We start from the raw sequence: 13,251 nt of genomic DNA on the forward strand, positions 1-13,251 counted from the left end.
CAAAATTCACACGTAATACGAGACCAAAATGTAGTAGCTATATTGTTCTGTGAGCTGGAGCTACTCTGCTGCTATACATTCATCTCCTCTGGCAGGCTAAGAAACAAAAGCAAAGCATAAAAAAAAATTCTGAGTTATATTACTAATAATACAGGAGGCTACAATTTACAAAGAACTTGATTTCTTGGAACGTGCTTAATGGATAAACACCATAAAAAAAAAATCTGCTTGCACAAATAGCCTTGGTAGCTCCAGAATAAACCAAAATGAAAATCTAGAAGCATTGATGCAAATATGCTGGCTAGCAATTAAGAGCATTCAACAATATAATCAGAAAACAATGCACAGGCAGATGAAACTTTCACAAGTTCCATACCCAAAAGAGAAATCCAACCAAGGATACAGCGACTTCAAGAGACAGCAAGATGAAAGTTTTAATAAATGAATATATAGAGCTTTATGGAAAAAAAATTCATTGTCAGCAAACTACATGTTTCTACAAAAATTCCTTGAAAGCAGAAATAGCTTTTGCTAACCAGCATTTCAAATACCTCATCATTTAGGTGATATCAAAAAGGACCATGCACATAAAGAACAGTGCGACAGCATGTCAATCATTTCTGAATTTCATACATCTTGAAAGTTGTTTAGTGACTTCACGCCATCCCTTCCAGATTTAAAAGAGAGAAATTTTTTTATTGCTATCTTGTAATAATTTAGCAAACCTAGATCTAATTTATCAAGACTACAAAGAATAAAAATTTCCAAAAAACAAGCCAACTGTGCAGAAGATTCTGTGGGTAGGAGCAAAGCTGTAATAACAAAACTCTCATTTTATTCTTCTAATAACAACTAAAAAGAATGTTTCAGCATTTCTGCATTATTAGAAATTTAAAAATATTGTTACACAAGTGAAGAAGACAGGGCATGGTAGAAAAAAAGAAAATTAGAAGGCCCAAACCTTCTTTAAATGTATCACTCCTAAAATGTTGTAATCATCATCTCTCTCAAGCTAAACATCATTCTTGCATTTTTATCATTCTTTCTAGCACTCCCTAAACTTCCAAGTTCAAATATTAAAACCATTAAAAAAACCCCAAGAAGTACCACACTATTATTAAAAAATTAATGCATACCTGAAAGTATTCAATCAGTATTATACATGTGTCTCAAACATTTATTTTTTAACAGTCTAATTCAATGACTTCCTCCATTGACAACATCAACAGAGAGCCTCACTATATCTCTAATGGTTTTTAATACCCATAATGCAAACCAAGATTTTTTTTCTGTTCATGTTAAATTTCCAGATGAGACTAGCAAGTTTCTCAGCTAACCTACATTACACTACTCTCAAATTCCTCACAACATAACCTCTTTCATCTTTAAGACTCTGCAGTATTAATGTCATTCTCCAGAAAAAATAACATTTGAGAATCCTTTCTGTCGAAGTACCCTTCTAGCTGCCATAAACAAACAGAAGATTCACTAAAATTAAGGAAAGTTACAGTAATACAGAGGGTCAAAGAGCATTCTTATGAGGTAAGGATTTTTGGCCTGGCAACAAGATAGCTTAGGAGAATAATGACAGAACCAAAAATGGTATTATGTAGGGTACTATGGATCAACTGCTCAGTGTATTTGCTAATATTAACAACTATGCAAAATCACTGAATATCAACAAATTTGAAAATAAACAGGAGACAGCTCTTCATGTAATGAACAGCAGAACCTCTTACCAGAGATAGTCATGGATGGAAAAACTGTATGCATTCACAAGGAGACTGGACAAGCACTGATTAGAGAGATTTGCCAAAAATAGCATACAGGAACATTGCATAAAGTTCAAGGGATGCCCTGACCTCTAGAAAGTCAGAAGGTGAGAGAGTGCTCAGAGGAAAATATCCTAAATTACTGCCCTGGTCTTACTCTTCCATGCACACCCACTGACATCACTGCAGGAGTTTCAATCCCTGATGAGAACTGTAACAGCTTTCTCAGGTTCTTACTACAGAACATATTTAATTTAATATTTTAACCATCCTCAAAGGAAGAGTAAGTGTTTAGAAAAGAAATTAAGGAAAACACAAAGCTGTGTCAATAGTGTGTGTTGATAGTTTATGGCAGGACACAGAAGATCTTCACTGGCAGAAGAAAACCAGAACAAAATACCAAAATCTTCACTAGTGACTAAGTAAAGAGCAAAAATGGCAAAACTTCCTGAGTCTTTGTTTTAAAAATCACTCCTTCCTTCTTTGATTAAGAGAAAAATCACAGAATCATATGGACTGGAGGAGACCTCCTGAGGTCAAGTGCAGCCTTCTGCACAAAGCAGGTCCAAAGGTGTTTGCTTCCTTGGGATCTTGTCCAGTCAAATCTCAGCATCTCCAAGGACAAGCACTCCAAAACCCTTCAGGAGGATTTTACCATCCTTATAGGAGAAAAAAAAAAAACCAAAACACACAAAATCAAACAAACCACAACAATAAAAACCAAAACCAAGCCACCTCTGTCCTTATATAAGTTTCCCCTTGTTTTCAAATTGTGTCTCTTGCCTTTATTCCTTCCACTATGCAACTCATCTTAGAGGTCAACTTTGTCTTCTTCTGTCTCCTCCCATTAGATAATTCATCCTCCTTTACGCTTCTCTGGGCTGAACAAAGTAACCGCTCCTAAGCCTGTCCTACTATGTCAGGTACTCCAGACATCTGAGTATCTGATAGCTCTCCACTGAACTTCCATCATTATGACAATGCCTCTCATTCTGTCAAATCCAAAACTGGTCATTGTACTCCAGATGCAGTCTCAAGAACAGAAGGATGGGGAGAAAGCATGGGGCACAAAAATCACCTCTTCTGTCCTGCTGGCTGCAGTCCTGTTAATATAGCAATAGGTTGCCCACACAAGCTGGGGAGTCCCCATCCTTGGGATATTAAAAAACTCAAATGGGTGTGGTCCTGAAGGGCCTGCTCCAGGTGACCCTCTTTGAGCTGGGGGTGGACAAATTGACCTCCAGAGGTTAGGTATTTTAGGAGACAACACAGCACCCAGCTAGCCATCTCTGCTGCAAGGACACATTCCTAATCCCAGTTCAGCTTCTCCACTAGAACACCAAAGTCTTTTTCTCCAAAGCTGCTTTCTTGGCAATTATCTTCCATTTCAGATAAAGTATTAGCTTCATCTTGTGCTCCCCGTAATATTTCAACAGTAGAGAAAAATGGCTCCAGACAAAACCTGCACAGTCAAACTAGCCTCAACTTCAAGTTTCCACCAAAGATGAAAGTAACACAAAACCAATCTGCTAGAGAAATCATCAGTCATTTTCCTCCCATGTGCAAATTCACATCTACAGCATCCTATGCATCTACATGCACATTCGAGGACTGTAATTTCAAGTAAAATGGAAGTTAAAACACAACCAAATTAGTAAAGAAAGCGGTATCAATTTATCAATACAAATAAACTAAACTAATCCTGAAGCAAAATTTCAAGAGAATAAAGGCCCAGTGTCCTCTGAGGGGAAGCTTAATGCACAGTAGTCTGACTACACCTCTCCTTCACTACTCCACCTAGAATCTGCATTGAGATAATGTAATTTTGGCTAGATCCCATTGCATGTTTGACCTCTTGCAAAGCGTAAAGTCTACGATAGATGAAGAAACTGGAATATTCCTCTCATTATGTTTCATTCTAAATTAATTTATTCTTTCATGACTTGTTTGTACATTACAGACTTAATTCTAGGTCTATTTCATGATAGGTATCTCATGAGAAATAACAGACATTAAACGATGTGATATGAAAACTCTTGCAAATCACTAGTTCTAGATATATTTCAAATATTCCTTCCGTTCACTAGGATAGTGTTCAACTCAAATGGGCAACTACAAAAGCAGCTATCAAAATGCAAGATGAAGCAGATGAATGTGACATATTCCAGAATTGTTTCAACAAAAATACTAATTCTTGGAAATAAAATTCACTTAGAGGGTTTTTTGAGGATTCTTGCCACTAGAAGCAACTATTATTTTAGAAGGAATCTTGACCTCACTTTACATCTTACTGAAAGGATCACATAAGCTGAAGGGTACAGCACTTGTTACACATATCATACACCAAGAGTAAAAATCAAACTCCAAAATATATGTCAGAGCAATACCATAACTTCAGGGCATATTAGAATCCTCATTTCTGTTAGCAACTGAAACTAATGAAAGGCTCTGTTCTTCAACCTTCTGGCTGCAAAAGTACTTCAATAAAGCCATTACTGCCTTGAATCTAGGCATCTGTGCTAGACACTTTCATTCTTGACTGAAAAAAAAAAGCAGTACCATCTGCTACATCTGCCTTGATGAGGCTAAGAGAGCATTATGAAGGACATACTAGCAGTGTAAGAGTGCATTCTTGCTACAACTTCTCCCATGCAAGGGCCAGTCACCAGAAAATATCAGAACAGCAGCTGATTGCTACAACGCTATGTAGTAGCCCAAAGATTTGCTTCCAGTTAAAGGAAATGCTTTGTAGTTAAAACTCCACAGTAAAACAGATTGTTAAATACTTCTCAATCCAGGCAAACCTTCCTGGTAGCTTTATGGAATAAGAGGTTTGGATTAGAATTAAGAAAAACACCAGGAAATTCCAGGACAGAAACATAGTATCGTGTTGAAACAGAAAAGAAAGAAGACAACATTTTCTGTAAGCATTAAAGCAGATACATTTGCTACATGGAATTCTATGATAACAGAGATCCCTTAGAAAGGTAATCAAGAAAACAGTTGCTAAACTACTTCAGATTCATTTGAAAGGATGACCTGATGAATCCAGAGGCAACATGCATGTCTAAGAAAAGAAACAGGTATCAGCAGTCTGTAACAGCAAAGAAAGAACAAACTGTATAATTTATTTACTCTTAAAATACTGCATCCAAATAACCTCCCCCCATGAGTAACAACTGTAAACTCTTCCTCAAAAGCATTTGCCCAAGTCCTAAAAGCAAAAGATGAAGCTATTGCTTTTGTGGGCCTTGAATACCAAGTGATTTATGTTTACATTGCATCAGCTGAACTCTACAGACAGCGAGATAGATAACTTGTCCAGTACTTTTCCTTGGTATCTCCAACTGCCAGTGTTCTGTCTTTTTGCTGGTTTTGTTTCCACTCTCAAAACACTTGTCTTCCTGTCTCTGAGAAAAGCAGAGCTGAAAATACCTGCCTCAAAAAGCAAGTTACTTCTACATTAACTGAATGTTTCAGATGTTTCTGTTCTGCCTTTTCTCTCTTCCCCTCAACCCCACCCAGGTTATTACTCCAGGTACACCAGTGTATGGATGTGCTTATATCCATCATAACTATGATACCTAGTCATGCCACCTCCTTGCTTCTTCTTTCCAAGAAGCTCCTGTGCTCCCACAAAAACCATACCTCAGATTTGACTGCCCTGTGTAGTCTTCCTCAGAACTACAAAGCCATTTCTGATGGACCCATCAATTTTTTCTTCTAAAATATCTACAGAATAGTATTCTGAACAGTTATGATAAACCATATTCAGATGTTTAAGGCATCTGGTAATACAGTTTTTATTGAAGAGCAGCGAATTCTAAGGTTGGCAAACAGACATTTGAAGAAGAAATGGCAAAACAAATGGTTCCAGAAAGCAGGACTAAATAAATAGCAAAAGAAAAGGTAGAAAAGTATAATTTCTAGGACTCAGTTTGCATCAGAGATCCAATAAACTTGGTACATAAACACCAAGAGGTCTCAAAAAACCTCCCCATATAACTAAGCAGGAAGAAAGAAGAAATTATATCTTGGTTGATAAAGATTTCTTCCTTTCAACCATGTTAAATGGGATAAAAAGCATCTAGCTTTGTAGAACTGTGCATAGTATGAGACAACAGCATTATCAGAGATTACTTAAAACCAAACTGAGTATTACCTGAACTAAACAGAAGTGGTTTACTATATGAGGAAGAAACTCCACTATTAAACCACAGTTTGATCTGTCTGAAACCACAGAACTTCTCCTTAAAAGTGACCACAATTTAAAACAGAAAAAGTATTTCTAACATTTCAATGTAAGTGGGCTATTCAACTCTAACAATTACTGACTTTGTCAAGGGTATTCACTCTTGAAACAGACATGTGGAAATTAGAGTTTATAAAACAGTAACAACAGCAGGAACTGGTAGATTTTGTAGTTCATTGTACTATCAAGATAAAAAGGAAGACAGGAAGGACATGCTGTCTTAATAGGAAAGAAGCACAGAAAAAACCCCAGACACTGCATGGGACAAGACAAAGTCAAAAACCCTGGATGCTTCCACTGAAGTGCTAAGTGACAGGACATTCTCACATTTGTGATATTAAATATTACATTGGTGATATTTAAACCAGTAGATAACAATACACTTTTTGAGGCCAAGTACAAACTCTATGTAAGCAATTAATTATTAGCAGTAGAACTGATATGCATATTATTGTATACAGTAAAGGCTCTTAAACCCCTGCAGATTGATAAAATAGACAAATGAGTTAGAGAGTTTCACAAAAGCAGTTCCTTGTCAAGGAGCAGAAAGTGAACAAGGAAGCACAACTGCCTAGGGTGTTTTTTCCTATTGCTTGTAAGTGAATAGCTTAGGGACATGGCATAGCCTTGTTAGTTCTGAACCTAGTTGTTAGTACTGAACCTTGAAGCATGTTCAGTACTAAGTCTTCATCTGATCAATAAATAACCAAATGTACTTTTATTCAGTATTGAAAATTTTTTCATTAGATGATGCAAGCATCGTCTCCAACTAGAAAAACTCATGTGGCTTGCATTCATTCAGTAGCACTTCAGTCCAGAGCTATCAAAAAGCCTAAAGAAATACCTAGAGCTCCTTTCCCACCCCATCCTCCTTTTTGGAAGTAAATGAAGACCATCACTTTAAGAAGCTCCCAAAGCAAGCCAATCCCAGGTCGTACTTTAAGAAGAACTTTAGTTACAGAAGTAAAGTAAAAAAAGGAAAGGAACATTTTTAACCAGCAAGACATTAAATACTTTCTTGGTAGAATCAAGAACACCAGGGACTGATCAAGCAAGGAAGCAAAATATTTTTTAAAGCAGACACAAACACTGCATTAGCTTAGTTGGAAAAGCTTGAAATTAAAAGGTATGGTTGGTTGAACAAGCTAAGTCACAAAGTCACAGGATATTCTACTTGTTTCTTAAAACAAGGTTGTCAAGCCTGTAGCAAAATCCAGCAAACCAGGACACAAACAGGGGAACTACTTTGAAAAGAAAGTTAACTAATTTTGCGGAGATAGAAAACATTCAATAGTAGCAGAAACAAAAATAGTGAAATAACCTAGGTATGTGAAGCATGTGGTGAACATCTTTAAGGCAGGCAAATTTGAGGTCATGTCCAATGTACTGCACAGATAATTTTCAAATGAATCACTGAAGTAATTTTTTTAATGCCTACATTTTTATTTTAACTGTACAAAATATCTGCTCAAGAAATAAGGTATTTCAGTATTTGTAAAATAACAGACAATCTTAGCCAGCTCCCAGATATAATATATATATATATATATATATATATATATATGAATATATATCTCCAGCTATAATGTTATTCTCTTCCTCTGTGTTTTTGTTTAGTTTTCTATTTTGTTGGGGGTCATTCTTTAAGTTTCTCTTGACCCTCCATATGTGAAGAGTTTGAACCTCAGTGCAACTGTTAAGAGTATATAATCTAGCAATAATAGTAATCAATCTTCATGTTTTAAATAGATTAAACACTTCCAATATGAGTTTTGTTTTCACATTTTACCTAAATTGTCATACTTATTTTTTGTCATACTTAGTTTTTGAGAAATTATTTTATCATTGTTTTATCTTTTATTAGAAACCTTGATTTGCCTTTAGCTGTCTTCACAAATGGCTGTTTTGTCTAAGAAATTAACTTACTCTGGCATATAACTACAGTGAGCATTGGTTAATGTTATTTATAAAAAATGTGCCTAATTATTATTTTTAATAATTTCAGAAATCATTATTTTTCTTAACTTTTTAATACTAAAAGACACCTAAGCTTTGCAATCACTTCAAGTTTTAGGAAAGAAAGAACAACAACGTCTCAGAAAATCAAGATACATAATGCAATACTAAAGATTATATATGTCTCATTTTTAATGCAAGTTCTGAAACTGGTACATTAGACAGTTGAGAAAAAAACTACTCTATCCCAGGAATAACACTTTTTCTTACTCCCAGGACAGTCTAAAGCAGAGGAAAAACACCCTTTGCAGCAGATGGATTACTTGCAGTAATCTAATTACTTGTCATTTTGAGAGCCACTAATTTTTATTACCCACAATTTAATTTTTTTATTCCAAGTAAATATGAAAAAAAGTCCATGATGAGTTTTGAAAAATTAGGTGTTCAAATCAGTGTAATATTTATTTTTAAAAATTGTGATTAAGTATAGAGATAGGTACAAGTAATAAGGAGTTTTCATTTATTACTACTACAAATGTATAGCAATATTGATATGTGTGCGACATTTACAATATAAACTGCTTAATACAAAACTCACACCAGCAAGACCTATTTATTTTACAACTGTTTGTAAGAAAACATTTGCTAAAACTCTTGCGTGACACACAATAATTAGTTGTACAACACAATGCAAGAATCAAATAACATTAATTTTTTTCTGTTTATTTCTTCCATTAGGTTTATTTCAGTATGCAATAATGACTCTCCCAAAATCTCTCCTTCAGCAGCTCTCCTTTAAAGCAAGACCTAGTAATTTCCAAGGAAACACCGTTACAACTGAACAGAACAACCCATAATTTACCAATAGTGGCCCACTGGGTTGTCAGTGACATTTTCCAGTCCAAACTTCTTTTCTAAAAAACCAGAACTTGAACTTTCTCAACTAAAAACACCTAAATAAACTTCAAACCTAAATATTATATCAACTAAATATTCTCAAGTATTTGTGTCCTGAGCAACTTTGGACACCTACAGCATACACTAGAAGAACTTCCACTTTTTATGGTTTGACTTTCGTATACTCATAGAACCACAGAATGGTCTGGGTTGGAAGATCATCTAGTTTCAGATGATCCCTCTGTCAGGGACACCTTCCACTAGACCAGGCTGCTCAGGGCACCATTCAACCTGTCCTTGAACACTTCCACAATTTCCCTGGGCAACCTGTTCCACTGCCTCACTACCCTGTAAAGATTTTTTTCATAATATCTAATCTAAACCTAATTTCTTTAAATCTAAACCCATTTCCCCTTGTCCCATCACTATGTGCTCTTGTAAACAATCTTGTCCTGTCATTCCTATAAGTTCCCTTCAGTTACTGGAAGCTAACAATTAGGTCAGCCTGAAGCCTTCTACTTTCCAGACTGAACAATCCCAACTCTCTCAGTTCTTCCTCATAGGGGAGGTTTTCCCTCCCTCACTGTCCCCCCTCTGTACTAATTCCAGCAGGTCCATGTGCTCCCTGTGCTGGGACCCCAGAGCTGCTGCAGCCCTGCAGGTGGGGTCTGAGCAGAGCAGAGCAGAGGGGCAGAATCCCTTCCCTGGCCCTGCTGCCCACGCTGCTCTGGATGCAGCCCAGGACACCTTTGGCTTTCTGGGCTGGGAGTGCACACTGACAGCTCATGGCCAGCCTCTCACCCACCAGCACCACCAAGTCCTTCTCTGCACGACTGCTCTCCAGCTGTTCCATTCCCCAGCCTTTATAGGAACTGGAGGATGTCCTAAGCCAGGTGCAGCACCTTGCAAACTTGGAGTTTATTCTTTATCTGGACTTCTCTGAAGCCTTTGAAATGGGTGAGATTCCCATGCAGTCACATCAAGCTTGCCCAGTCCCTCTGGATTGCATCGCATCATTCAGGTGTGCCACTGCATCCTCAGCTTGGTGTCATTTGCAAACTTGATGTGGATGCACTTAGTGCCTTTGTCTGTTCCTTAATGAAGATATGAAAAAAACCCCATCCAAATACTGATGCCTGAGGGACACCACTTGTCACCAATGTTTATCAGGACTCTGAACTACTGACCACTGCCATCTGGATGCAACCATCCAACCAATTCCTAATACATCTAACAGTCCACCTATTGAATCCATCACTTTCAAATTTGGAGAGAACAACATTGTGGGGGGACCATGTCAAAGGCTTTACAAAAGTCCAGATAAACAAGATCTACAGTCCCCAGATAAGGTCCTCTGGTGTGGTTACTCCATAACAGAAAGCCACCTGGTTGGTCACGCAGGACTTTCCCTTAAGAGCTTCCCTTAATAATACCCGAACTCCTCACACTTCGTGAATATTTGAAACCTACCAGTTAAGAACTACACTTAATCACCATTCAAAAAGAGATGCACACAACACTCAAATTAAGCTTCTCATAGCCTATTATAATTGCACAGTAACACATATTTTGATAATGGAATTAGGAACTGGCTTGTGTAAAATCTGCTGTCAAAAGAGAATGAACTGAAACAATGTCTGAATTTTAAAGGTTCTCGCAATAATGTGCCAACTTGACACTACTTGTGAAGATCCTTGCTACTGCAAACTGCTCCTGCTCCCTAAATTAAACCAGAACATACAACTTACTTCTCATTTTCAAATACATATCTAAACACAAAATACAACAGTATGCCAACAAATATTTTGTCATTAAAGTACAAATTTATCATTCAACCTCAAAATTACATGTTCATTTCATAAATCCATGTGCAGTGTAAGTTATACTGGATGTGTGGGAATGTCTCATGTTCAAAGTTAATCTCCTGCACACTTTTGTTTCTTCAAGATACAGTATTCAACGTTTCTTCCAACTCTTTCCATGGCTTCTGGGCATGCCTACGTTTCTAGCAGCTTGAAAACCTATCCTGTACCTTTTGGTACCGCTGTGGCAAAGAAATAATGCTTATGTTACATTTCTAGTTAGACTGTTTGCATACGCACGTTTCCAGCTTTGCTCTTCACACACAGCACGTACACAGGAACGGCCATCTCCACAAACATCAGAGCTCAGCATCCAGTGAGAAAATATAAGCACACGATGCAACATTAAAGAAATTTACAACACAGCACTGCAATGCCTCTTCTCTTGGACCACTGCTTTTTTAAAAATGGGAAGAGATGAAGAATGAGCCCCAACCAATGTGCAGCCCTGGGGCCACTCACATACGTATTCAAGTGTGCAATTCAAAACAGATTTCTTGCTAGTAGAACAGCACTGTCAGAACACTACCCATAATAAACTCAGGGCAGAACATAGCAAGCAAAAGAACTCAAATAATAAAACTCCCCAAATCCCCATATTCTATATCATCCCCTGAAATATTTAATATTTCAGAGCTATCCTATTATACTGTAAATACTATGATTAACATTTAAAACTTCCAGCCAGCATTAGCAAAAGTTCAGAGCTAAGCTGGCTCAACAAAATGTAAGGGACATCAGCATCAGATTTCTTGATTAGGAATTATTTTTAAACACAATTACTACTATCTTAACAGTCTTAAATGCAAAACAAACAGAGTAAATAAAATGAAAGCACAAAATTTAACAGATGGAAGGATGAAAGTAACAATTTTTTAAATCCTGTATTATGATGATGGAAATGAGACATAGTGCAAGTACACAGCCAAACTGTAAACAGTTAGAGCCTTCTCACAGCAATGTCCAATCTGTATTTTCTGCATATTTTTTAATGTTTCAACTGCATACAAGTGAGCTTTTATATAAAAACCCCCATAACTTAACGACCTGTAAAGCCTGTGTGGTGTGCTTGCTATTAATATACTTCAGATACAACCAATCGGAAAAACTAGAAATTATTAATAAAATTTAATTTCAATTATACTTTCATTAATAACAAATACAGCAACATCAAAAAGAAACAGTAGTAAAAATGTCCATTACAGATTTTTTTCTCACTAGCATTAATGTCATTTTTAGAAGACATTGTTACTTATGTCTTCTTAGGAGAAGTAAACCTGTGCTATAAGTAACAGGATAAATTTAGAAACTATTAAGGTTTGTTTAATTTTAATTTATAGGTAAAGAAGTCATTACCTGTTTGTATTCACCAACGCAGTTCTGACAGCAGAATCTTTTCTGCTGACCATCAATAGTAAGGACATTGTTTCCAGCTCCTTTACTGGGCAAATACTCCCCACAATGCTCACAGCAATTCATTATTAAACCATTTGCCATCCTGTATCTATTGAAGCAATGATCACTGCACAGCTTATGAGTCATATTTTTAAAGCTAACTTCGTGACGAATCTAAAAAATAAAAATAAAAAAGTATTCTATCACTAGACAAGGACAAAGTTGCCTGAAACTAGTAGACCAGCCAGAAGTCTTACATTCAAATAACTATAACCTGAAATGACCATGAAATACACAGAAAGGGATGTTTCTATTGTCTCCAAAGTTCTAGGAAAACTCTTGGACTCATCTACCCTTTAGCCTAGAAGGAGAGACCAGAGGGAAGGATGTAGTAATTGCATATGACAGCAAAGGCCAATTTATGTGATTTTATAAAATGGTCAATCTACAGATAAAGAACCTGGCATATGAAGATTGGCCAGACAACATGCTGTGCAAAGCAGTAGCCTGAACTATGCTAGTCTCAGTAATCAAGAAGGCATCAAGAATAAATACATGCATTCATGGGAATTTAAAATTATTCCACAGATCTCTAGAACCATCTGCATTACCTTTCAAAACATACAGTAAAAACATAGGTAATACAGTGGATTTTGACATTTTTTCATCAGCAATTCTTTTATGTGAGAGATCTGAGTTATAATTACAAGTATCTATGCCTAATAGAACACATTATCAGCAAAAAGCACTTCGGGTTTCTGAAACAAATATCAGCCTCAATATTTTCCAATATCTCCAAATACTTAAGATTTCATATTTTCTTCTTTTCAGTGCTTGTATTTCAGTATATAAGCTATTAATATGTCATTTTTGAGAAAGTCAAAAAACAGTCAACCAGACCTCAGTTAGTTTACCACAGATTGTGCATCTTGATTTATTCAAGGCTCCTTTTGAGGGATTCTGTTTATCTTCATAGAAGGATAAACATGATGTACTGCAAAACTCCTGGAAAGACTCACTTGAATCTACTTGAGCAACAATGGTACCTTTCATTGTTGTTATATCTCTGAAATACAAAACAAAAACGCATGTGCTTATGTATAAATACATATATAAA

At 36.4% G+C, this 13,251-nt stretch overlaps 1 protein-coding gene across 1 annotated transcript in view; it reads right to left on the reverse strand.

The window, feature by feature from the left end:
• ZMYM2 (zinc finger MYM-type containing 2) overlaps positions 1-13,251 on the reverse strand; it is a 92,624-nt gene that overhangs the window by 44,096 nt on the left and 35,277 nt on the right. The window contains exons 5-6 of the mRNA XM_086883792.1: positions 13,035-13,200; positions 12,096-12,308 (exon numbers count right to left, since the gene is read on the reverse strand). Of these exons, the coding sequence (XP_086739918.1) occupies positions 12,096-12,308; positions 13,035-13,200 (379 nt within the window). The remainder of the gene's footprint in view (positions 1-12,095; positions 12,309-13,034; positions 13,201-13,251) is intronic.

Source organism: Cyanistes caeruleus, chromosome 3 (assembly GCF_971803275.1).
Source record: "Cyanistes caeruleus chromosome 3, bCyaCae1.hap1.1, whole genome shotgun sequence".
Classification (NCBI taxonomy): Eukaryota; Metazoa; Chordata; class Aves; order Passeriformes; family Paridae; genus Cyanistes; species Cyanistes caeruleus.